At 37.9% G+C, this 24,110-nt stretch overlaps 3 protein-coding genes across 3 annotated transcripts; all 3 read right to left on the minus strand.

The window, feature by feature from the left end:
- Positions 485-6,460, minus strand: LOC18772986 (5-methyltetrahydropteroyltriglutamate--homocysteine methyltransferase). The gene is made up of 12 exons (XM_007207568.2): positions 5,331-6,460; positions 4,594-4,947; positions 4,405-4,492; positions 3,880-4,007; positions 3,399-3,790; positions 3,153-3,316; positions 2,471-2,551; positions 2,214-2,380; positions 2,017-2,122; positions 1,657-1,907; positions 1,372-1,573; positions 485-1,094 (listed from the first exon to the last, which is right to left on the minus strand). Exons 1-12 carry the CDS (start codon positions 5,441-5,443, stop codon positions 726-728), a joined length of 2,415 nt encoding a protein of 804 aa, XP_007207630.2. The 5' UTR covers positions 5,444-6,460; the 3' UTR covers positions 485-725.
- LOC18774519 lies at positions 13,504-16,505 on the minus strand. Its single transcript, XM_020565710.1, has 4 exons — positions 15,497-16,505; positions 15,096-15,400; positions 14,648-14,917; positions 13,504-13,836 (listed from the first exon to the last, which is right to left on the minus strand). Exons 1-4 carry the CDS (start codon positions 16,503-16,505, stop codon positions 13,504-13,506), a joined length of 1,917 nt encoding a protein of 638 aa, XP_020421299.1.
- On the minus strand, positions 17,403-19,897 carry LOC18773396 ((+)-neomenthol dehydrogenase). The gene is made up of 5 exons (XM_007205552.2): positions 19,817-19,897; positions 19,492-19,738; positions 18,630-18,707; positions 18,354-18,539; positions 17,403-17,925 (listed from the first exon to the last, which is right to left on the minus strand). The coding sequence occupies exons 1-5, from the start codon at positions 19,846-19,848 to the stop codon at positions 17,548-17,550; spliced, it is 921 nt and encodes a 306-aa protein (XP_007205614.1). The 5' UTR covers positions 19,849-19,897; the 3' UTR covers positions 17,403-17,547.

A 24,110-nucleotide genomic window follows, 5' to 3' on the forward strand; every position in this document is an offset into this window, starting at 1 on the left:
TTCCCAACCCCAAATTTCTTTGCTGACAAAGCCAAGCATGACTTAGCTAAGTACATGAAATTGAAACTTGTATGAGGAGCGATCTTCAGTGCAGCCAAAAACCCAAAAGGTGATGGAAAGCGATCCATCCTCCCACTAAGGAGACGGACAATGCAAGTGGCCCACCTAGATACCCATCAACCCTCTGCTTCTCTGTTTTGACCAGATCTGGGGTGGAGGATGGGGGCTGGGGTTCTAGGTTCGTGGGTGTTGGGGTTGTGAGCTACGGTAGATGGTGGCTATGGAATAGGTTTGAGGGTTGGAGCTTGCAGGTGGTAGTCATGGGGGAAGAAGAAATCGTCGAGGGAAGAGGGAGAGCACACAGGAGGGGAGGAGAGAGAGAGAGAGAGAGAGAGAGAGAGAGAGAGAGAGGAAAAAAATTATGAATTTCCCAATTTGCCCTTAATTTTGACAGAAAATTTAACCAAGTTGACGGAAAGACCAATGATGCAACATGAGATCTAATTAAAACATCACTGTAACAATTTAACAATATGAGGGGCGAAAAGTAAAGTTTGATCTTAGTCCGGGACTATTGCTACATTTTGCCTAAAGCCAAAAAAGCATGTACAGAAACTACTACTAGGCTATCACCTACCCTAATGAAAATATATAGCAAAGCAATTCCAACAAAAAAATTTCCTTTCCCCAAGATAAGACCAAATTGGTCCTGAGCTCACTGGTCATCAGTCTAAACGCCTCAACATCTGCCGATTGTATTTGGCAGCAGCAACCATGTTGCTGAGGGCAGGCTGGACTTCAGAGTATTTGCGTGTCTTGAGACCACAGTCCGGGTTAACCCAGACCATGTTGTTCTCAAGGACCTTAATGATATTCTTAATTTTGACACAAAGTTCTGTGTCAGACGGGATCCTGGGTGAGTGGACATCATAGACACCAGGACCAATGCCAGAACCAAACTTCAGTCCCTCAGGGAGGACTGAGAGCAGCTTCTCATCTGATTTGGAGTTCTCGATGGTGATAACATCCGCATCCATGTCAATGATCGAGTGAATGATGTCATTGAAATTTGAGTAGCACATGTGGGTGTGGATCTGTCCAAAACAGGAATTCAAGCATTATACTAACGTTTTGATAAAGTAGGCCAATTCATACTATTAATTTGTATTCAGTATATGAGTTTCCAGAAAACATCCCTTTGTATCTGTTAGACAGCCTCGTTAATTCCATTTTATAAATGAATTTTTTATACTGTCATTGACGCATGTTTAGTCAAAGTACTTAAAAGATCTAGCACTGAAGTGAAACAAAAAATGATCTGACACTGTTGACTTATAGACCGGACCAAATGGTAGAGAAGTGAAAAGGAACCTGGGTAGTATCCTGAACACCGCAGTTCGTAATCCTGAAGGAGTGAACAGCCCAACCTAGATAGAGAGCCTGCTCAGCCTTCCTCAAAGGCAAACCTTCTCTTAGAGCAGGCTCATCAATCTGGATTACGGTAATGCCTGCTTTCTCAAGATCCTCAACCTCGTCCTTGATGGCCAAAGCAATCTGATAGCAGGTCTTAAATCTGAAAGCAGGCAGATACCTTGTTTAAAAGCTAGAAAAGAATAACCAAAAAAGATCAGGAAATTGGTATGCTTGTATTCTTACCTGGGCTGGTCATTTCTCACAAAGGACCAGTTCAGAATGGTAACAGGTCCAGTGAGCATGCCCTTAATAGGTCTCTTCGTCATCCCTTGAGCTAGTGAAGACCAGAAGACTGTCATGGGCTTGGGGCGGCTCACATCACCATAGATGATAGGTGGCTTGACACAGCGGGAACCATAAGATTGGACCCACCCATTGGAAGTGAAGGCAAATCCAGATAATTGCTCCCCAAAGTACTCAACCATGTCATTCCTCTGGGTTGGCAATATATTGACAAATATAATCAGGAATCAAAAACCCTCTTTGCACAACAAAAGCATGGCCTAGTTGAACGAACAAGCATTCTATCTATTGAAAGCTCACCTCGGGCTCTCCATGTACCAACACATCAATGTCCAGCTCTTCCTGGAGCTTGACAACTTTGTTTATTTCCTCCTTCATTGCATTGACATAATCTTCCTCAGAGATTCTAGGAAGATGAAGAGAGCAGTTTAATATTTGCACTAAAAAGAATGAACAGAATTCTGAGGTCACACAACTTCCACAACAAGAATGCTCACTTCTTATCCTTGAATTCCCGGCGCACTCTTCTTACATCTATTGTTTGAGGGAAAGATCCAATGGTGGTTGTTGGAAGAATAGGAAGGTTCAGCTTCTTTTGCTGAGCATCTAACCTTGCAGTCACATTTGTAGCCCGACGGAGGTCAGAGCCCTTCAGTGCAGCAGCCTATGCAAGAAAATGATAACCCCATAAGTGCAAAATAATCACTTACAGGTCACTTTAAAACAGATAAAAATAAAAAACCAAAAAACTTACAGCCTTCTGGACAGCCTCATTCGTCACCTTAGGGGAGGATTTTCTTGAAGCTTGAGCTGCAGCATTGATGGAGAAAAATGCCTGGAAATGATTAGGTTGTGAGAAGTTCAAAAGTACTACAAATGAAAAGATCCTCAAAGTAAGAAAGCTTTAAAGAATTACAGAAAGTTTCCAGTCCCGAATAACACATCTAGTAGGAGATCAATTAAATATGCAGTAATTCACCTGCTTATATAAATAACAATGTCCACAGCACTGCATAGCATAGTCTTAAGTAAAAAAGGGGGAAGAGAGAGAGAGAGAGAGAGAGAGAGAGTGGGAGCATAGGGAGGACATCAAGATGATCAAGTAAAGTTAATGATTATGTCAATGCAATCAGAAACATTCAGTACCGAAATATCAAAACAGTATTTTTTGCACTGTTCGGCGCTCTGAAAGACTCATTTGTTTACATGCTTTATGCATAACATCCCTCCAATTTGAAAAATCGTTAAATGGAATGCTCAAATATCTTAGGACTGTCTAAATGATAATCAGAAGGTACATAAGATTTTATTTTATTTTTAAAAAAAATATTAAAAACCATTATCAAATGCAGAAGTTTTAGATTTACAATATTTTTTTACGCCTAAATATATATATATATTTTAAAAAGAATAAAAAAAGACTAAAAATTAAATACCTCATCCTTGTGTCCGGACAATGCCTTAGCCAAGGCATTTACTTCAACAACTTTTTGGGCTGCAAATGCAAGCCATGATTTAACCTCTTTATCCAACTCAGTCTCATTCACTATATCAACTGCAGTGTGTAGAAGAGAGCAGGATGTGGAGACAACGATCTTGTCTGCAGAAAAAACATATTATATTAGATAAAATTACTTACAGCAAACTGAATACATCCATCACTTAATCACTTATCAATAAACCTTTTCCAACAATGCCCTCAAGAGCTTGCAGGGTACGGAGGGAAGATGCAAGATCGTTGGCCCATATATTCCTTCCATCAACCACTCCAGCAAAAAGGTGTTTTCCAGAAGGAAATCCATCATTAATTAAATCAAGGGTCTTTTCTCCACGAATTAGGTCAAACCCATAACCGGTAACACCCTTCAAAGAGGTAAGTGTCTTGTATGCCTCGGCAGTAACATCAGCAAAGTACGTCTCAATCAGAACATTTAAACCAGATAAAGATGACTCTAGCTCTGAGTAGGCATGAGCAAATGCGTGCAATTGGTTAGCATCAAGATCCCAAACAAGGGTGGGCTCATCAAACTGGATCCAGGTAGCACCAGCTGCCTTAAGTTCTGCCACAACCTCCCTGTATGGTTTTGGTCATCATTAGAGATATTACAAACACAACTAATATAAAAACATATAAATGTCTATGTAATAGGGAAAGTCAGTTACTTGTAAACTGGAAGAATATAGCGAAGTAGGGATAGAGGGGGAAAGGATTGTTCAGTACCCCTTGCTGGTTTTGATAGCAACAAGTAGGATACAGGTCCTATAAGGACGGGAACAGTATCCAATCCAAGCTGCATTGTATCAAAATATGAATGAATCAACAATTCATACAAATATGGGACATTAAATTGAAAACTAAAAAGGAATTAAGTTAGATGCAGAAAAGTGGGCTAATTCTTTCATAACAAACTATTTAAAATAAAATTACAAAAACTTTGGCATCTCCTTTCAAGGCGATATGATAAAAATACATGAAATAAGAAGTCATAGTACTTAAAATGAGATGTTATTCTCAAATCACAACGCAACATGATAAAGTTATAGACCATAAAGTGTGAGATAGCCCTTAAACAGACTATTCATGGCATTTAGGATTCATTAATTTTACTTGGATCCATTTCAATTTATTTAAATATTAAACATGTACTGGGAACAAAAGACGAGATCTTAAAATTGAGGAAGACTTACAGCTTTGGCCTCCTTGAATTCATCCACTGCCTTGTGAGAGGCATAAGAGAACCTAATATGTGGCCCCAATTCAGGGACAATGTAATGGCTGCAGAAAAGGATGTGCCATAGGTGTTCGATTAAGACAATTTACAAACACAAACCAAACTCATTGAAATACTTGAAACATGAGCTGCATATTTCACTTACTAGTTGGTGTCAAACCACTTGGTCATTTCCATAGCACGAACATGTGCATTCCCTCTAGCCATTGAAAAGTAGGTCTCCAAGCCAACCTCGCCGCTTTTCCAACCATATCTAGGGGGTACAGCCCCAAGCATGGCTGTGGTGTCTAACATCTGATCATAGTATGAGAAGGTGTTGCTTGGGATATACTTAATACCAGCATCAGCCAGCTGCTTCCAGATGCATGACCTAAGACCTGCAGCCACGTTTTGCAATTCCTCGGCACTACTCTTCCCATCCCAGAAAGATTCCAAGGCAAACTTGAGCTCTCTCTTCGGTCCTATGCGGGGAAGACCAACAATGTGGGATGCCATTGCTCTGTTCCACCATACACATAGGTCACAAAACAAAGTTAAAAACTAACCTATTTGTCTTATAAAAACAAAAACAAAAAGAGTCCTATCAAGTCTACTCGAACAATATAAGTTAAAAGAGAAATACTAACAAATAAAGCAGTTATAAACCATCCATTAAAACAACAAACTTCCACGGCCTTGTTCATTAATTTGCTAAACAAACCCACCATTCAGTTTGGAAACATAAGATAATAAAAGAATGAAAACCATCAAAACAATACAGAACAAACTATTAAATGAGACAGCACATATAGAAAGTGAGAAATTAAAACCCATAAAAGAAGAGCAACAACCTCTGAATTGAATGAAAGTATGAGTGAGAAGGAGACGAAGAGAGGGTAATACCTGGTACTATGGGACTTGAAGTAGTGGGTAAAGCGAAGAAGAGTGGGACGTTCAGCTGAGAAACAGAGAGACCCATAACAAGGCCCAAAAGTAATTGATGAAACTTGCTTCATTTATACTTGAAGCTACTTTCTGTTTTTCCTCACTCTCTCTCAATATTCTTTTTCCCAACTTTGCAATTAGACTCAAACTAGCTATGGATTATGTAAGGAGGATGGGCTATGGCTTTTTTTCACAGCCACCCCGATTCAAGATATTTATTTGGCCTTGTAGAGCATGTAGCTTCTCAAGTCTTCAGCTGTTTCCCCCCGGCCGCCAAAAAACCACCCCACCCACGACACAGCCCGGCCCCTGCCGCACCCCCTCTCCTCTCTCTCTCTCTCTCTCTCTCTCTCTCTGTGTTACTTTTTATCCCTGTAGTTTGTCACTTTTACCACGGTAACTCCTGTTAGTTCTTGAGGGGCATTTCCGTACAAGGACAAATTATGGAAAAAAAATAATTCAAAAAAGAAGAAAAGGAGGCATTCAGTTCAGCCCAATCCAGGGGAAGCTGTCGGTTGAGGTAGGAGGGCGGAGATGGGGACCTTGGAACGAGACCCAAGCGCGAGACCCAGACGATATGGGAGAAGAGAGAGAGGCAGAGAAGGGGGAGGCAGGCGAAAAGGAGGCGTTCGAGCACTAGAACGATCGAAGGGTTCTCAATTTGAATCTACTTGAACTGGAGCGAGACCCAGACGCCAATGAGGAAATTGGTCTCGACGCAGAGGACGGCGGCGAGGGCTGCGAGGCTTTTGATTCACATTTCAACCAGTAGGCAACTTAGCGCATGGTTTTTGTTTTGATGAATCAAGGTTTTTAATGGAGGGCACTGATGAAACTGGTAGTGTCAAGCAACGACCCAATTCAACAGTTGGCTCATCATCATTTTCAGTTCCTAAACCAAACAGCAATTTAGAGATACCCAATTCCAATTCAGCTCATTTTGGGCTGGTGATTTCCTTCCCATTGTAGAGGCCACATGCGCTCCAACAGTGATATCCCATTAGGATTCTCAGCTGGGGATACGGCTAAGGCTAGGGTTTTGGGATGAATCTCTCTCTCTCTTTTTTTCCATCTTGAATTGCTTAAATTGAAAAGTACGGGACAAAATTGACCAAATTAAAATGACATAGACCAAAAAGATAAAAATGGCAAACTGTAATGACCAAAAGTGACTTTTTATCTTTCTCGTATATGGGTGCGATTAGTAAAAAAAAAATTTCAAGACTTTTTGTGTCCCTCTATTTCTCATATATGTTTGGTGGTAACGAGGGGCAGAGAGGCAGTGGGTGTCTTTCATATGCTTGTTTGGGTACTGGTCATGGCTGAGTGTTTTAGTAGTTTTGGGGAGAAATGGGGAGGTATAAGAGCAACTCCACCCATTTGCCCTTAGCCATGGCAAGGGTGGAGCTAGGGCAAGCACTATTCACGTGAATAGTGGTTGCCCTTGCAAATAGTAAATCGTTTCTCCACCCGTTGCCCTTAGCCATGGCAATTACTATTCACTTTTTTGTTTTTTCCTCCTATTTTTTAATGAAAATAATTAATTTGGGTAATATTTTCAGATAAGATTTTCGGATTCCTACGTGTCAAGACTATTCATAATCAGATAAAATTTTCGGATAAGATATTTGGATTCAAATTTCGGATTAATTTCAAAGTTCAAATTTCAGATAAATTTTTGGGTTCAAATTTCGAATGAATTTCAAAATTCAAAATTCAGATAAATTTGGGTTCAAATTTCGGATGAATTTCAAAATGCTAGATGAAAAAGAGGAAAATGTTGTGTAAAAAGAGTGAATATTAGTAGAAGTATAATGAAATGTAAGAGTATTGGTGTTGAAAGTGAAGGGTATTGATAGGTATTTATAGAAAAAAATATCAGAATTTTTTAGAATTTTTTAGAATTTTTTTTCATATTTTTTTCACCCAAAAAAGCCTCAGCCGTTGGATTAGAAAGGAGAAGCAGATCGGAAGGCACTGAGCGCGACACGTGGCAGCGTACCAGCTAGCTGACGTCAGCGTGACGCCAGCGCTGACGTCAGCACCCTCGTTTTGGACCTGGGGCTGGTTTGGCCTTCGGGCTGGCCCGAGTTGGTGGGTCCCACACCAAACCCGGGCCTGGGCTGCACGCTGGAGCGGAATTTTTTTTTTTTTCTGCCCTTGCCTCGGGCTAGGCTCCTTCGCTGGAGCCACTCTAAGAGCAAGTCTAGCAGCTAAGGTTGGACTCGGCCTTGGGGGGGGGGTGTTTGGGAGAAAAAGGTGTTTCCAGCAACAAAAGGCAGCCCGGGCAGGAGGTGGGGGCCACCAGATTGGGCTGGCCCGAGGTGGAGTTTGGCCCGAGAGCGAGCCCAAGGGTTGGTGATGCCATTGCTGATGCCAACCTGGCGTCAGCCCTTCAGCTTTGAATTTGTTTTAAAAAAATTGCACGCTCGCGCTACAGTAGCCACCAACGGCTAGCTTCCACGTGTCGGCGTCTGGGCTCTCTGATCTGATTTTTTTCCTTCAATCCAATAGCACCCAATTTTTCTACAATAAAAAAATGAGAAAAAGAGTTTAATTAGTTGATTTATTAGCGAACAAGGAAAAATATTATCTAGACAGGTAAATAGGTTGACCAAATCAAAATGTTTTTGAAAAAAATACCAAAAAAATTACTGAATTTTTTTTTTCTCTATACCTTATTTCCATTTTCAACATTTATTTTCATATTACTACATTTACTTAAGTTTACAGTGTAAATAAGGAAGTACCCCCCATTTGGATTCAAATAAAAATACTAAAAAATTAAATTCCTACCAAATCAAAATATGAAAAATCGGTTTTAGTGCAAAATACGATTTAGGCTAAAAATGATGGCTTATTAAGTCAATAAATACTTCTCATAAAATCAAGTTTTCTTATTTAATGTGTAAGGAATAAAAGCCACCAAAATTATCTTGAGAAAATGATTATTCCGAAAAATCATTTTTCATACTTAGCCAATATTGCACCTCTGCTAAAAAAATTCTGGGTCCGCCAGTGTCTATAAATACCAACCAATACTCTTCACTTTTAACACCAAATCCTCATACTTTTTTTTTTCTATAAATACCAACCAATACAACTAATAAAATAAAATCTTATCCGAAAATATTATCCGATATGAATAGCATTGACACGTAGGACCCCAAAAATCTTATCCGAAAATATTATCCAAATTAATTGTTTAAGTAAAAAAAAGTTGTGAAAAAAACAAAAAAATGAATAGTATTTGCCATGGCAAAGGGCAACTGCTGAAAACACACTTTGCTTGGGGGGCTAAGGCAGCTACTATTCACATGAATAGTAGCTGCCCTAGGGCTCCCCTTGCCATGGCAAGGGGCAAACTGCTAGAAATGCTCTAACAAGCTATCCTGTTGGGTTAGGGGCTAGAAGGATTGAGAGGGAGATGAGGAGAGAGAATATTTTTTAAATTGAAGAAAATATGGAAATCATTATATTTAATATGAGAAAATTTGGAAAACAAAAACTAACTTATTAAATGAATTAATAACTTTTTTTTAGAACATTTTTTATTGAGAATGGTTCAGAAGTGGAACCAATACTATTCATCTTGCCTGGTTTGCTATGATTTCAACCCAAAAAAAATTATAAAACTAGTTTGGTCAGTGTGTCCATAAGTCCCTTTTTTTTATTTTTGGACCGGATTTTTATTTTGTAAAAAAATTTGAAGGTTTTTTTGGGTACAAAACACAATTAAAATGTTATTTTTGTGGCTTAAAAATTTACAAATAACCCAATTTCATGCAAATGAAAGTGATTGAGCCTAGAAAAGAGAGGTGATTTGGAGTTGGACTTGGGGAAAGATTAGTTATGGACTTAGAAATTTAGTATTTAGCTTAAAACTTTTATTAAAAAATTAAAAAATACACAACTAGTTTGGTTCGGCCCAGTCTAATTTTTTCACTATAAGAACTGGAATCGAAATTTGACCAAACCGATCTGGTTTGGTTTTTGGTCAACCCTGTTTTTTCTGATTTTTTTTTTCTCCGGCCCAAATCAACTAGGTTTTCAGGTTTGAATGTCCATCCCTAAAACTCACACACACTAAATGAATACAAGAACTTAAACCCAGGGCCTTGCCTAGATGAGCAATTTCTCCAATGGGTCCTTTGCATTAATGACATTTTTTTTAGGACATTTCCTATTGAGAGGGTCGATAATATACTAAACTCACACACTACATAGATGATAAGACTTCTAGGACCTTTCCTGGGGGAGCAATTACTCCAAACCACTATACTAGTGGGTCCTTTGCTTAATGACATTGTTTTAAGTGTAAAGAAAATGACACATATCATGACAAGAAGGGAAAATGTTAAAGAGAAGTTTGCTAGCATTCCCCAATATAAGAAAGGGGAGAGGAAGAAAGGTGGCGTGGATCGAGAAAGTTTAGGATTTTATGATTATCGGATACAAGCAGATTATTTCTTTGGTTTTTCTTAATCTTAAGTTTGATCTTATATGCTTCGTAACTAGCTCAAGTTCCATATATCGATCTCTGATGTCAAAGAATCAAGTGGCATCGGCATGACTGCTATGAGAAGAAAGCAACAGTCATTGGGTTCTCATCCTTTTTTTCTCGTAGACATCCATAAAAGCATCAAGGTCCTTAAGAAAATTCAAAACCAGGAGCCCCAAATTCTTGTGAAAAGTGTGTGGTTTTTACTATGGATAATTAGTAGGGTTAAAATTTTTTTTGGTCATTATATCTTTATGAAATTCCAATTTGGTCACTGAGAAAAAAATTTAGCCAATTTGGTCACTATGATTTACAAAGTTTACAATTTATAGACATTCTGTCAATTTGTTATTAACATATATTAAAATATTTAAAAACAATTAAAAATAATTTAAGAAATTTAAAAACAATTTGTTATTAACATTTCGCCTTCTGTGTAATCAATCTCGCCTGTCGATATCACTTACCAATCAAGCAATCAATGGTCGAGATACAACCATGTGTTAGCACATCTTCCTTCGCTTTTAGTGGAAGTTGCGTCAGCTCCGCGTGGCCCAATCAGACGTTGCCACATGGTCCCCTATCAATCTTTGCTAGTTAATGTTAGCGCCTCTCGTTCGTCAGATGTGCTCTGTCAGCACCGCGTGGATGGCCAAAATCTCGCCACGTGTCATGCCTAATTAAAATTCAATTTCTAATTTCCAAAACTTCTAAAATTCACCAAACATACCTATGAGCTCTGAAAAATTTCCTGAAAATTCTTACGGACTCGTAAATACCTCTACAATTTTCTATAAACTCCACTTTTCTAAAATCCTTCAAAATATTTTTCAAATACTTTTCTAACACATCCAATAAATCCAAATCACCTCCAAAAATTCAATTTAATCTCTGGAAATTGACCAAAATTCCATATTTCACTACTTTGAGCTCCAAAAAATTTCTTTTTCTCATATATCACTCCTACTAAAAATACAAAACTTTTTAGGGGCTCACACATACTGCTTAAAGATTATTATGTAAGGTACACGGTTCAACTTTTTTTTTTTTTTTGGATTAAGTACGGGGACAAAGCCCCAAGAAACAGACTACACACATTGGTCTAAGCAGACCAATCTAGAATGAACAATTCCAAGCAGATCATCAACAAGATAAGCACTTAACCAACTAGGGGCCTGCTCAAACACGCATAGCCTAAGATCCACTTGATAACTCCAATTAGCCAATCGGTCAGCAACAATATTCTTCTCACAAAAAACATGTTGAAGGGCACAATTGGAAAACTGCTGCATAAGGTCACAACAGCTCCTAACCAAAGCAGCTAAGGGATGCAGAGCAAGCATAGAAGAATTCTGACAGAGATTGACTACAATAGCAAAGTCCATCTCAATAAAGAAACTACTGATGCCCTTCTCAATTGCTAACTTCAAACCAAAGAAAAGGCCCCATATCTCAGCCTTAAGAACTTGACCTTTTCCCAGATTAACAGCAAAACCGCTTACCTAGTCACCAAAAGGGTCACGAATGACTCCCCCAGCACTAATGCAACTAGTAATGCTTCTCCTTGAACCATCCACATTCAGTTTCAATTTCCCAGGCCTAGGAGGCTCCCAGGTAACATGAATTTGAACTTTATTTACCCTTATAGTGCGATTAGAAGTTGACTTAATCCACTCTTGGGTTGCTCCACAAATAACTTGTCTTGGACTAAAGAGGACTGTATCCTCATTCTGAAAAACATGCTTATTTCTCCAACACCATAAATGCCAGCAAGTAAACACAAAAACAGTACTCCAAGGAACATCACTATTCCATTTCTCCGTGGAAAGCACGTTGACCTTCATCCAAGGTTGAGCATCTAAATGGAAAAAATTATGAGCATAGGCAGGGAGAATAGCATTCTCGAGCTAGCTCACAATCACGAAGAATGTGAAGAACAGTTTCAGTAGGCCAAGAATAAAAGCCACATGAAGGGTCAGAAGCCAACTGCCTTCGAACACACTGATCATTAGATAAAATTTTGCCTTGAGAAGCCAGCCACATAAAGTATTGTAGCTTAGGAGGAACATTTAAACTCCACAAGGATTTCCAGCAGGAGTCAGGAGTAGAATAGCCTTGAAAGAATAAACTATAAGCTAATAGAAAAGTTGCCATTAGCACTACCCTTCCAAATTTGAGTATCAGGTAAAGAGCCCAACAACCCCACAGGAACACTAATGACCTGCTGAACAAGGTCTTCACAAAGAACAACTCTCAACTTATCAATATCCCACCAGCCATTCTTAGAAAAACTTGAAATAGAACATTTGCTATCATGAATGGTGAGAACTCCAGCCTGCTGCATTAAAGGGACATCAGTAACCTAATTATCCTCCCAGAATTTTACATTGTCTCCCCGACCTATTCTCCAACACATCCCTTGCATAAGCAACTGAAAACCATGTATAATACTCCTCCAAGTAGTGGAGCAAACCTACCTTGTTCCAAGAGAATTATCAAAAATAGAAGTCCCTTTAAGATACTTAGCCTCATAAATTTTTGCCCATAAACCATTGTCCTTAGGATGCAATCTCCACCCAATCTTAGCAAGAAGAGCCTAATTCATACTTGCAGTCTTTTTAAACCCCAAACCTCCTTTACCTTTAGGTTTACAAGCCAAATCTCATTGACAAAGATGGATCTTATATTTCTTCTCACTACTGCCCCAGAAGAAATTACGATTAAGCCGATCTAAATCATTACAGACACTAACAGGAAGTTTAGTAGTTTGCATAGCATAAATAGGGATAGAAGCTGTAACCGCTTGAATTAAAGTAGCTCTTCCAGCTAAAGATAGGAGCTTACTCTTCCAAGATGCCAGTCGATTATGCACCTTATCAACTAAAGAACTATAAGTGTGCTTTCCGATTGTAGAATGCAAAAGAGGCATTCCTAGATAGTTACCAAGGTCATTAGTGAGAGGAGAGCCACAAATCAAACTTATCTCCTTAGCAACCTCTTTACAAGTGTTAGGAAAGCAGAAGACAGCAGACTTATCAAAATTAACTACTTGTCCAGAAGCAGAGCAAAACAAATATAGACAACTCTTCATAATTTTAGCTTGATTAGCACTCCGCAAACAACACAAGATCATTAGCAAAAAAAAGATGGGAGATCGCAGGGCCAGACTGAGAAGATTTCACGGGCCGCCACTTTTTCTTACTAACAGCATCACAGATAACATGAGAGAGCTTTTCAATACAGAGAACAAAGAGATAGGGAGATAAGAGATCTCCCTGTCTAATACCATTCATTGGACTAAAAGGAGCAGTCAATTCCCCATTCACATTAATCGGATATCTCAGACTGAACAGTTCATTATCAACTTAACAAACGGAGCAGGCAGCCTCAATTCAAGAAGTACATACTCAACAAAATGCCAATTCAACCTGTTATAGGCCTTAGAGAGGTCTATTTTCCAAGCGACAAACCTTTTTTTTCCCTTTAGTCAACTTAAATTTATGCATTAACTCCTGTGCAATAAGGATATTATCTGTAATATGTCGTCCATGGACAAAACTAACTTGGTTGGGACTTATAGGATTAGGAAAAATAGGCCTTAACCTAGCCACAAGGATTTTAGAAATAACCTTAGCATAAGCTTATAGGCCTAAACTGGACCATAGACTGGGGGCTTTGCACTTTAGGCACCAAAGTTATTAAAGTGTAATTCAGCTTGTCAGGGATGTTGCACTTCTTAAAAGCTTGAGTCACCATTGCAAAAATATCATCAGCACATTTATTCCATTGAGCTTGGTAGAAACAAGCTGGAAACCCATCTACACCAGGAGCTTTCAAACCTCCAATCCCAAACAAACTTCGCTTAATCTCAGCCATATCAATTTCCTTCTCAAGCAACTCCAAATCAGCCGAATCAATAACAGGGAACAACTTAGGTAATGTCAGGTCTCTATGCTCCACAATCTCTTAAGAAAACAACTGCTCAAAATACGCCATAGCCAAACCTTTAATGTCTTGAGCTTCCTCAACCCAAACACCCTCATTATTCTTTAATCTCTCTATTTTATTCCTCCGCCGCCTAATAATAGTAGTAAGATGAAAGAATTTGGTGTTTCAATCACCCTCCTGAAGCCACTATAATCTGGATTTTTGTTTCCAGAACATAGCCTCTTGCTTGCACACAATTATACTCCTCAATCAAAGAAATTTTCAAGTTACTCAAAAAAATATTTGAGCCCCTGCACAAAGCTTTTTGAATACCATTAAGACGAGCCAACAAACAGGCCTTCCGCTTCTTAAGATGTCCAAAAACATTAACATTCCAATCTTTTAGAGGCTAAACCAACTGATAAGTTTTATCCAAGGCTGAGCCAGCAACTTGTCCCCAAACATCATAAATAAACTCATTGAATTATTTATGTTGCAACCACATTGCTTCAAACCTAAAAGGCCTTAAGTGCGGAGAAACAACAAAACGAGAGTTAAACTTAATCTTGATTGGATTGTGATAGAAATAGTCCTAGGCAAATGTTGAACATTAGCCTCAGGAAATAACCTTCTCCATTGCATATTACAAATAGCTCGATCTAACCTCGCATAGACTCTCTTATTATTCCATGTAAATTTAGGTCCAGAATAACCCAAATCAATCATCTCATTACCATCAACCCAGTTTCTAAAACCTTTAGATTTGCACTCTAAAACTCCACCAAACTTCTCATCAGCAGTAAGTAACTCATTAAAATTCCGGCAATCAACCAAGGCATATTATGACTTGCAGCAACAGAGGATAGTCCCACATTTTTGCTCGCTTGACAGCATTAGGACTAGCATAAACACCAGTAAAAAGCCAAGGGTCTTGACCATTGCAAGCCACACAAACAGAAATCGTTTGATCAGAGGTGCCAACAACTTCTACATGAACTCCAGAATCATCCCATAACAGCCACAATCCACCAGAGAACCTCACAGCGTCAACAATTTCAAAGCAAGGAAAGTCGAGAGACTTAACTACAGAAATAGCCTTTGCTCCACTTATACGAGGCTCACAAAGAAAAAGCATATCCAATCGATGAGTGCAAATCAAATCAAGCACATTAGACTTAAATTTGGATCTCGCTGCTCCTCTAACATTCCAGCACAAATATCCATAAAAAAAACCCATCAAAGAACAGAGTAACCTTAAGGGCTAAAACCCTTTTATTAAGACTCAAAAGTCATACCTTCACCAGGCTTGAAGGTATTACTTGCCAAGTGTCCACATGTGAACTAACGTGTCCTTCCGAAAAGTCCATTTTCTCTATGGGATCCAAACGCTTACTATCAGAAGGGATTAGCACTTCATCATCACTGTCATAACCAGAGTTGTCATCCCTACTAGTAGCCATCTCCCCTATATTGGGTGGCTGATGCCCAAAGATATACAACCCTTTTTCCTTTTGAACTGGTTGTCCACTACCCCAACTCGCAAATTGCTCAGGTAGAGAACCAGCAGCAACACTTTTCTTGCCTTGAAATCCCACCCTTCCTATAGAACCAGATATACCAACAGTACTTTTACTTGCCACACTAGCAGCCTGGCGACTTCCAAAGGTATTTCTAATTGCCACACCAGTATTCTAACGATTTTCCTTCACACGATTCTTCACATGCAAGCTCTTGTTTGAAATATCCTCCAAAGCCTGCCTTGCAACAGACTTTTTACTCTTAGACTTTGTCCAAACCTTATTTCCCATATTCAAATCAGTCAAGAAAGGCTGCATTCGTCTGTTACCAGTCTGATAAAAAAACTCATCAATATTCCCCTCATCCTTTCCAAAATTCTCACCAACTTGCCTAAGAGCATCAAACCTTAAGCCCTTATTTTTTACCCCAGAATCCTTGCCTCCCACTCCCTTAAAATTAGACTGAGGCCTACGCCTAGGGAGAACATTCATCCATGGCCCTCTCAAGCTCTGGTCAGACTCATAGTGAGCCCTGTTAATTCCCACCGAACTACTCCCCTCAACATTAGCACCCATGGCAATAGTAGTCTCACCATTAACAGTTTCAACATCTTTAACATTCACTTCACACTTCTCTCGTTTACGGTCATACCTCCCACATAGATAGCATATATCTGGCAGCCCCTCATACTCTATGTTATACCAGTTATGGTTGATTTGGACGAAAGCATCTAAAGGCTTAGTGAGATCTAATTCCACACACATCCAAGCAAACTTGCCCTTATTTTGAGCAGTGGTAAGAGAATCAATCTTTAACAATTTCCCCAATAAATTCCCAACTCGTTTCAACGACCAAACATCAAAACACTCAAGTTGAATAGCAGAGACACGAAGACAAACAACCATTCGAGTGATATGTGCAGTAGCTGGACAGAAGCCATGCCTCCATTTTTGCATGACTAAATATTGACTAGCTATTATCCAAGGACCACCAGTGAGAACAAAATTTAAGTCCTCCTCAAGCTCAAATTTTACCACAAAATAATCATTCACCAAATCTATCAATTTCCACTCTCCTTTCAAACTCCATTTTTGGTGTAATCGATCATGTAAATAATTATAAGTATGAGACCTGCCCAAGAGCTTAATAATCAGAGCATTCTTCCAAGGTCGGCATAACCTATCCATTGCCCTATCAGAAAATTGAATACTAGGGCCTCCGATCACCCCGAGAAATAACCACATCTTCATCATCATTGAGATCCTCATAAGCATCATCCAAACAATTCACATCTACACCCACATTCTTAGTCAAATTCACCTTGTTCATAAGCTTTTCATGAAAACTATCAGAACCAAGGTAAAAACGAGATACGTGCTCAAAGTCAACAATAGGTGTCTGGTCCTGGATCAGACATGAATTTGAATAAGCATCCATATCACACTTAGGTTCAGCATTCTCTGATGCTCGACTTCGCTTAGGCAAGCGATGAGGATTCAAGAAAACTCCAGGTGAGCCTTCCGCCATGACCAACAGAAAATCAGAGGGAAATCAGCCAGAAACGAAAGAGAAACTGCCTGGAAACCATCACAACTGGCAATTTCCTGGATCTGAAAAGCAAAGAAAAATCCTTCTCGTGTGAGGCGCGTACAAAAAAGGCAGCTTGTCTGCGAATGTACACGGTTCAACTTCATTGCTATAGTTCTAGCCAAAAGAAATGGTTGGACAGAAGCCATCCCTAGGAGTAGGATCTGGTACATGAGGTTAATAAACCCTACGAATGTACAGCAAATTTACTTCAAATTGCTTATTCATCTATAGTGATAGCTTAAATCCAATAGTTCATGCTCTTTCATAAAATCATATGTTCTATTCTCTCTCTCCATTATGGTTAAACCACAAAAGATAAGGTAGTATCGAAGAAAAAAGAAAATATAAAAGAAGGCTTTGCATCTTCTGAAAACTCTTTAGGACTTCTTGATCCTTTTAAGTGGGTTTGCACTGTTGCACAAGCATATATATATATATATATATGCTTTTCTGGTATATAATCCAAGTCTAATGAGTCAGAATTCTCAACCTTGTTGCAAGTCTTGATGGCCACAAAAAGGAAATAGAATCATTCTAACTCCCACAAGCGCTTAATATTTCAAATTTTATCAAAATAACTTGATATAGTTATTACTTAACACCCAGGCGGAAATGCATAACTTATAACATATATATGAACTAGAAGTCTGCAACTTCAGTTTGATCAAAATAGCAGCCTGTAGGGCCTCCATTTGGTAGAAGAGCCAACTTGACTGGACCTGCAGCCCCTTCTTCCACAGTCATTGTTCCTGTATGCCAATTGATATCTGTATTGACAAAGCCTGGATGCACACAGTTGATATACATCTTTGGATACTTTTTGGCAAGGATTCTTGTGTAGGCATTGAGGGTGACCTTGGAAATGCTGTATGCAGGCAGCATCAGTGTCCATCCATTGGCTTCAAGTGTATTTTGTTTAAAATCAACCAGAAACTTTGTCAAAAGTGCATCTACTTTCTCCTCTGTCAAGGTTTCCACATCCCCAAGCTCATTTCTTATTTCTTCACTTGGTATCCTCTGCATGGAATATTGATAACTTTGGTTATGCAGTTTACAATTTTTTCAGGAGCTACTAGGACTTGGAAGGAGAGATCATATCGACTCAAGGGCTATTTTCTGAGTAGCAAGAAGTAGATGAGAGAAAAGAATGACAACTTGTGACGGATGGAATATGAGGGAATTATTACCATCCCGATTTGTCATGTGTTTTGGGGAATGTTCTCTTGCTAGACTTATCTAGCAGAAGAACATCACCTTTAAAAGTAGGGTTGATAGCACATCTGGTGTTGAAGAATGTAAAGTATCATGTTGGAAAATGACAAAATAAAATACAACATATAATGGGTCATTCTACTACTAATAATAAGTGTTATGTTAATTAATAATGACGAAGTGATTAACGATGAATGGCATGCGATATATAGGCAGGCTATGGTTTTTTATACCTTAAGTTCACTCCTTAGAGAGGAGACATTCACAATCCTTCCTCCCTGAGGGGACAGCTTCAAGAGTGGGAGAAGAGCCTCAGTTAGTCTTTTAGCACCATAGTAATTTGTGTTCAAGCATTCTTCAGCCTTCTCATAAGTGAATTTTATTGCACATTGAATTTTGTTGACCGCTTTGCCTGAAAGCTGCACAAACACAACTAGTCCATTACTTAGGTGCTGGGATTTTTGGTTGTGGCTACATATGAGTGAGAGAAACAGCCTTAACCAACTTACCCAAGTTGTGGGATCAATGTTTAGGGATTTTAAAGCTTCCTCATCAACCACTGCTCCACTGGCTCCAGCATTATTAACCTGCAGGAATCAAACTGTCAGATCACTTCGTTTTTACCCACCAAAGGTGGAAACAGTTCCTACTGAATTTTACAGAACAATACAAACAAGTTATTTTTATCTTTTTTCCTTTTTGGCCAAAGTTAGGATGGGGAAGGGAGAAAACTCACACACGGGTAGCACGGGGGCTTGAACCTAAGACAACTTGGAAGCACGCCAAAGGCCTAGGCCAATCCAAATAACACCTCATTGATTACAAAGAAAGTTCTTTGGTACCTATGTTTTTCTATTGGTTTGCTCATGAACCTTCTCGAGTTTGATAAATTATACAAGTGTGTTAGAGCATCTACAATTATGCTCCCTATTTTTTAGTTAAAATTTAGCTAAAAACACAGAAAAGTTATTTTAGAGCTCTATATAAAATTTGAACTTCAATCATACTCTCTAATTTATGAGAAAAACTTGCGTGCCATGGGGATGCCAAGGTAAGCTTTCCACCTCAGTATCCCCAGCCAATTGCCTCTTGACAGCTGGACATAGGTCTCACAGCCAATTGCCTCCTCGCTCCTGCTGGCTGCCCTTAGATCTGAGTGGTTGAGGGAGCCTTTGGGAAGGAGGAGGGGTCGGTGGTGAAATTTTTGAATGACCAAATTGATAAATTTTCCACTATATATTAAAACAATTATGGATTAAAAAAAAAGAGAAAAGAAAATTACTAAGTCCAGAGAATCACTCTTTTGGAAATATGAGAATTTAAACAGAAAAAAAAAAACCCAAAAAACACAGAGTAGAAACCCTCCCCTACCAGGATATCAAGCCTGCCAAATCTGTTGTCTATGAAGTTGGCCAAAGACTGGATGCTAAAAGGGTCCAAAACATCAAGCTGATGGAAGAGCACATTTGAGAAACCCAAGTGATGGAGCTGTGACGTGGCATCTCTTCCCCTTTTCTCATCTCTAGCCGTTAAAACCACCACCACCCCTTGACATGCAGCAAGTTGCCGCACCACCTCATATCCAATTCCCTTGTTTGCTCCCGATACCACCGCATACCTACCCAGCAGAAAACCCCATTTATTTTCACTAATTACATTCTAATTAAATGATACTAATATTAATAGAGTTAATTACCTCTCTGCTCCATATCCTTCATTGCTTCCCATTGTTGCAATAATGCTTGGATGTGCTGCTTTCTGATGATCTTGTTTTCTTTCTGAAAGGGAGGGTCCACATCGTGTCAGTTTTTTTTGTCAAGATTTATATAAATATAAATATTTTTACTAGTGGTTTGAGTTTTTTTTTAATTATGATAATTTCTAGTTGGCTTAATATCATAAAACGTCTTTAAGGTTTACGAAACTATCAGATTGTATTTTTATTGTTTTTTTTATATCACTTGTGGTCCTCAAGTAGGGATGGCAATAGGTCGAATCGGGGGTGGGTATGTCATTCCCATCCTCATCTCCGTTAAGCTTTTTTCCCCCATTCCCGCCTTCATACCAGTAATATTTATATCGGGAATTTTCCATCCCCACCTTCATTGGGGAATGGATTCCCCGACCCACCCCATTATAGAAGAAAAAATCAATATATAACTACTTTATTGAAAGAAAAAAAAAACGTACTAAGGCAAGATAATGAATATAAATAATACATACTTACAAGACAATATAAGAATGTTTATCTATGTATTGGAAGTTAACTAAATAAATAAGTATTATGGCTTAAGATTTGTATAAATTATATAAGTATATAATATAATAATATAAAATATAAAACTTAGTCGGTACAATTACTTTAATAGCATATTTATATATACTATAATATATATTTATATACCTCATCAATATATATATTCTAAACGGGGAGAGTTTGAGTTGGGGATTAAAATATCGTTCCTGTCCCTCCCCAAACACTATACCCAAAAAATTCCCCGTACCCATCCCCATACCTGTTTTTTGTCCTTCATACCAGACCCATTAGGGTCGAATTCTCGCAAAGACTCTTACCCGCAGGGAAAATTATCATTTCTATCCTCAAAGTTAATATGTGTGATCACAAATGATCCCTATTATTAGGTTCGTTCAAAAATTTTATTAATTTGCTGACGTGGCATATATATATGTCAAAAATTTAATAGTGCAATTTTAATAACATTTATTTTTTAGATAATGATAGACAGAAACGACGTTAATTGATCATGAGTTTTACTGTTGAAACTTGAAAAGAAATGAAATAATATATGGGCCTGCTGCTGATATCTACACCAAAATAATTGAATTTGTTTTGGGAATAATGATCTGTCATCAGAAAAGAATTTTTAAAGCAGGCTCCATGATCTGGAAATATAATGAATTGTATATATTGGTTACCAAGTCAAGCGAATCAGAAAAGATTTTTTATTAATAAATTATAGGAAGATGGTAAGCTTGAGCCTGAGTGACATAGGATACTGGGATAAATCAATCAAGGCATAAGTAATTTGATTTGATGATAAATTGCTTTTCGACTTTGGATAAAAGCAATACTGGGATAAATCAATCAAAGGCATAAGTAATGCTCCACACCAGGCCCCATGTCTATTTTTCATTGATTTATTAATCAGGATGAGAGATTAGACAAGAAGTATCGCTAAATTTATAGCTAGTTGATATTAAGTAAATTGCCCCCACCCCAACACTGAGTTGAATTATATTGACTAAACATGACTTGATAATTGATATAAGATTAACATGCCGGTCTGTTGACAAACTAACTTTTTGGTTTAATAGTGTACTTTGGAAGTGATGTTAATTTCGTATCCCTCATCCCCATTTATCTGAAGAAATTTTTAAAAAATTTCTCACAAATTCAACCTCCTTCAAGGGCGGATCTACACTTGGGTTGGAGTGGGCTAGAGAACTGCACGAGTATAGTCCGCTTAAGTAAAGCCTAACACGGCATTGCCTGTATCTTTGAGCGGGCCGAGACAAGATAATTAGGCCCAATAGGCCAGGCCAACTCGTTTCAAGTCCATTTATTAAATTATATTTGTTTTAAAAAAAAAATTACATAATATTATTTTATATATATATTTATATAATCTATATATTAAAATTCAAATCTATGATATGTGAGGTGCTTATCGTAATAGGAATTCTTTTTTTCTTCTCTTTTGCCCAATAGGAAATTCTATTGGTACGTTTTTAAATTTTAAAATTCAATTTACTCACAAACTTGTTCTTGATAAATTTTACTTTAAAAAAAAAGAAAAAGAAATTCTAAGTTCGAATCCTATACTTTCAAAAGTCCAATATACCCTATTTATCACTGTACCTCCCATTGCCGGTGACTCCCCCTTCCCCTAATATCCTCCCTGTCGCCCAGCCCCTCCCCTAACAAGTAACAAGTACTACAACCCTTCCCTCTCTCTCTCTCTCTCTCTCTCTCTCTTTGGCCGACCTTTCAGGCCAATTAAGGGAGTGATAAAGAGAAAAAAGTGGATTGAGTTGGGGGCAATGAGGAAGGGGGAAGGTGATAGAGGTAGACAACAAAGTCCACGATGACCATTGGTGGAGGAGCTAAGCTCTTCTCTGTGTCTGGTATTTAATATAAAAAAATAACTTTAATACGAAAATGAGGTGAGAAAGAAATTCGAACTCTTAGACTTGAGTGCATGAATGCTCTTTATTGCGTTACAATTCCCTTTTTGGTGCACTACCATGTGGTATCCCAGCATGATGTTATGAATATATATATTATTATATGTGTACATTTATTAATGTTATATGCTCGTTGCCCACCACAGATTATTATATGAGTGGATTAGTCATGATACGTTGTGTATAATCTGGTGTTACGACACACTCAGTATTATTAAGATGTGAAGCATTCAACTCCAAACTAATTGACTATTAATAAGATTCAACATATAAATACTTACGTAACATATTACGTAGTGGCAGTGCTTACGTAATGCGTGCATGTTGCTATAAGAAAACTCTTCTCCAAATATCCATACAATATATTTCCAAAAATAACCATTATAAAACGAGGGGAGGTTAGTCTAAGAACAGTAATTTATTCGACACAGCTTGCAAGAAGAAATATGTATTGTAAACAATCATAAATACTTACAAAAGTTTTATGAAGCTGGCCAAAAGCAATGAGACGTTGGTGATCCCCACAAACTCAACAACTTAAACTTATCAAAGCATTAGAGTGAAGGAGAAAACCTAGCTGCTATCTAGTTTTAAAAAAAAGTGTACGTGCATGTCTTTATATACGAAAACAGACATCGTTGGAAATGCCGAAGCTGATGGAAGATGCTTCGAATAATTGTGAGATGCTGCAGCTCGTACACGGTACAGCCAATTCCACATTTCAGCTTTGGTTGGTGAAATCGCCGCATAAGTTTTCGGATAGATTAATCATTTCCTTCTTATATTCTAATAATTTATGGCTCGTTTGATAACGTTCTTATTTTTTGTGCTAAAGTACAGAGGAAAATGAGAGTAAGAATGTGAATGATGAAGAGAATGAGAAAGAGGAGGGAAGGAGAGGATGGGAGGGAGGGGTAACAAAAGTGAAAACAATTTCAAATAGATTTCTGTTTTTGTTTTCACTTGTGTTACTCCTCTCTCCCATACTCCCCTCCCAATTCCATCTCCACTCTCATTATCACTTCCATTTTCCCTCTTTCCTCTATATTATTCTAGCACAAAAAATAATTACTACTAAAAACTAAAATTAAAATGATTATCAAACGAACCCTTATAATTTTATTTAAATTTCCCAGGGATTGATGAGAGAAAAAGAACAAAAATAAAACATCCTACAGCATGAAAGAGTTCAATCCTAATGTGCTGTATGCGATTTAATAACAAAAGTTTGGCTCTAGCAAGGATATTGGATTTAAGGTATATTCCAACTTTCTTTGTAAAACTATTCTGCAAAAAAATTCCATATATCGAAACTGCATGTTTGTCACTGTGATGAAAAGTTAGCTATATAGATAAAATCTTCGTCATCTTGTTTAGACAAATACAGTCCCTCGCGTAGAAAATGAATTTATTTTTATAGCAATTAAATGACAAAAATCACTCGCACAACACAACGTATGAGATGAATTTCTAATCCTTCGTTTAGATGAAGGAATTGAAAATTACATAGAATTCTAAAATAATAGAATTTAGATTTCCATAATTTTAATTTCTGGCAATTGAAGATTTTAGTGTTTAGATTTATATATGTTGAATTTTGTAAATGACACTATAAAAATTGTGAAATGACACTATTTTAGTGGAAATTAAATTTGGGAATTTGATACCTCAATTTCCACGATTTTTTCCGCACGTCATTTAATAAATTCCGCCCTTAACTTATGAAACAAGGGGATTGTCAATTTCTCCTCTTAAATTCCTGAATTTTTAACTAAATTTCGAGT

Source organism: Prunus persica, chromosome G6, assembly GCF_000346465.2.
Source record: "Prunus persica cultivar Lovell chromosome G6, Prunus_persica_NCBIv2, whole genome shotgun sequence".
Classification (NCBI taxonomy): Eukaryota; Viridiplantae; Streptophyta; class Magnoliopsida; order Rosales; family Rosaceae; genus Prunus; species Prunus persica.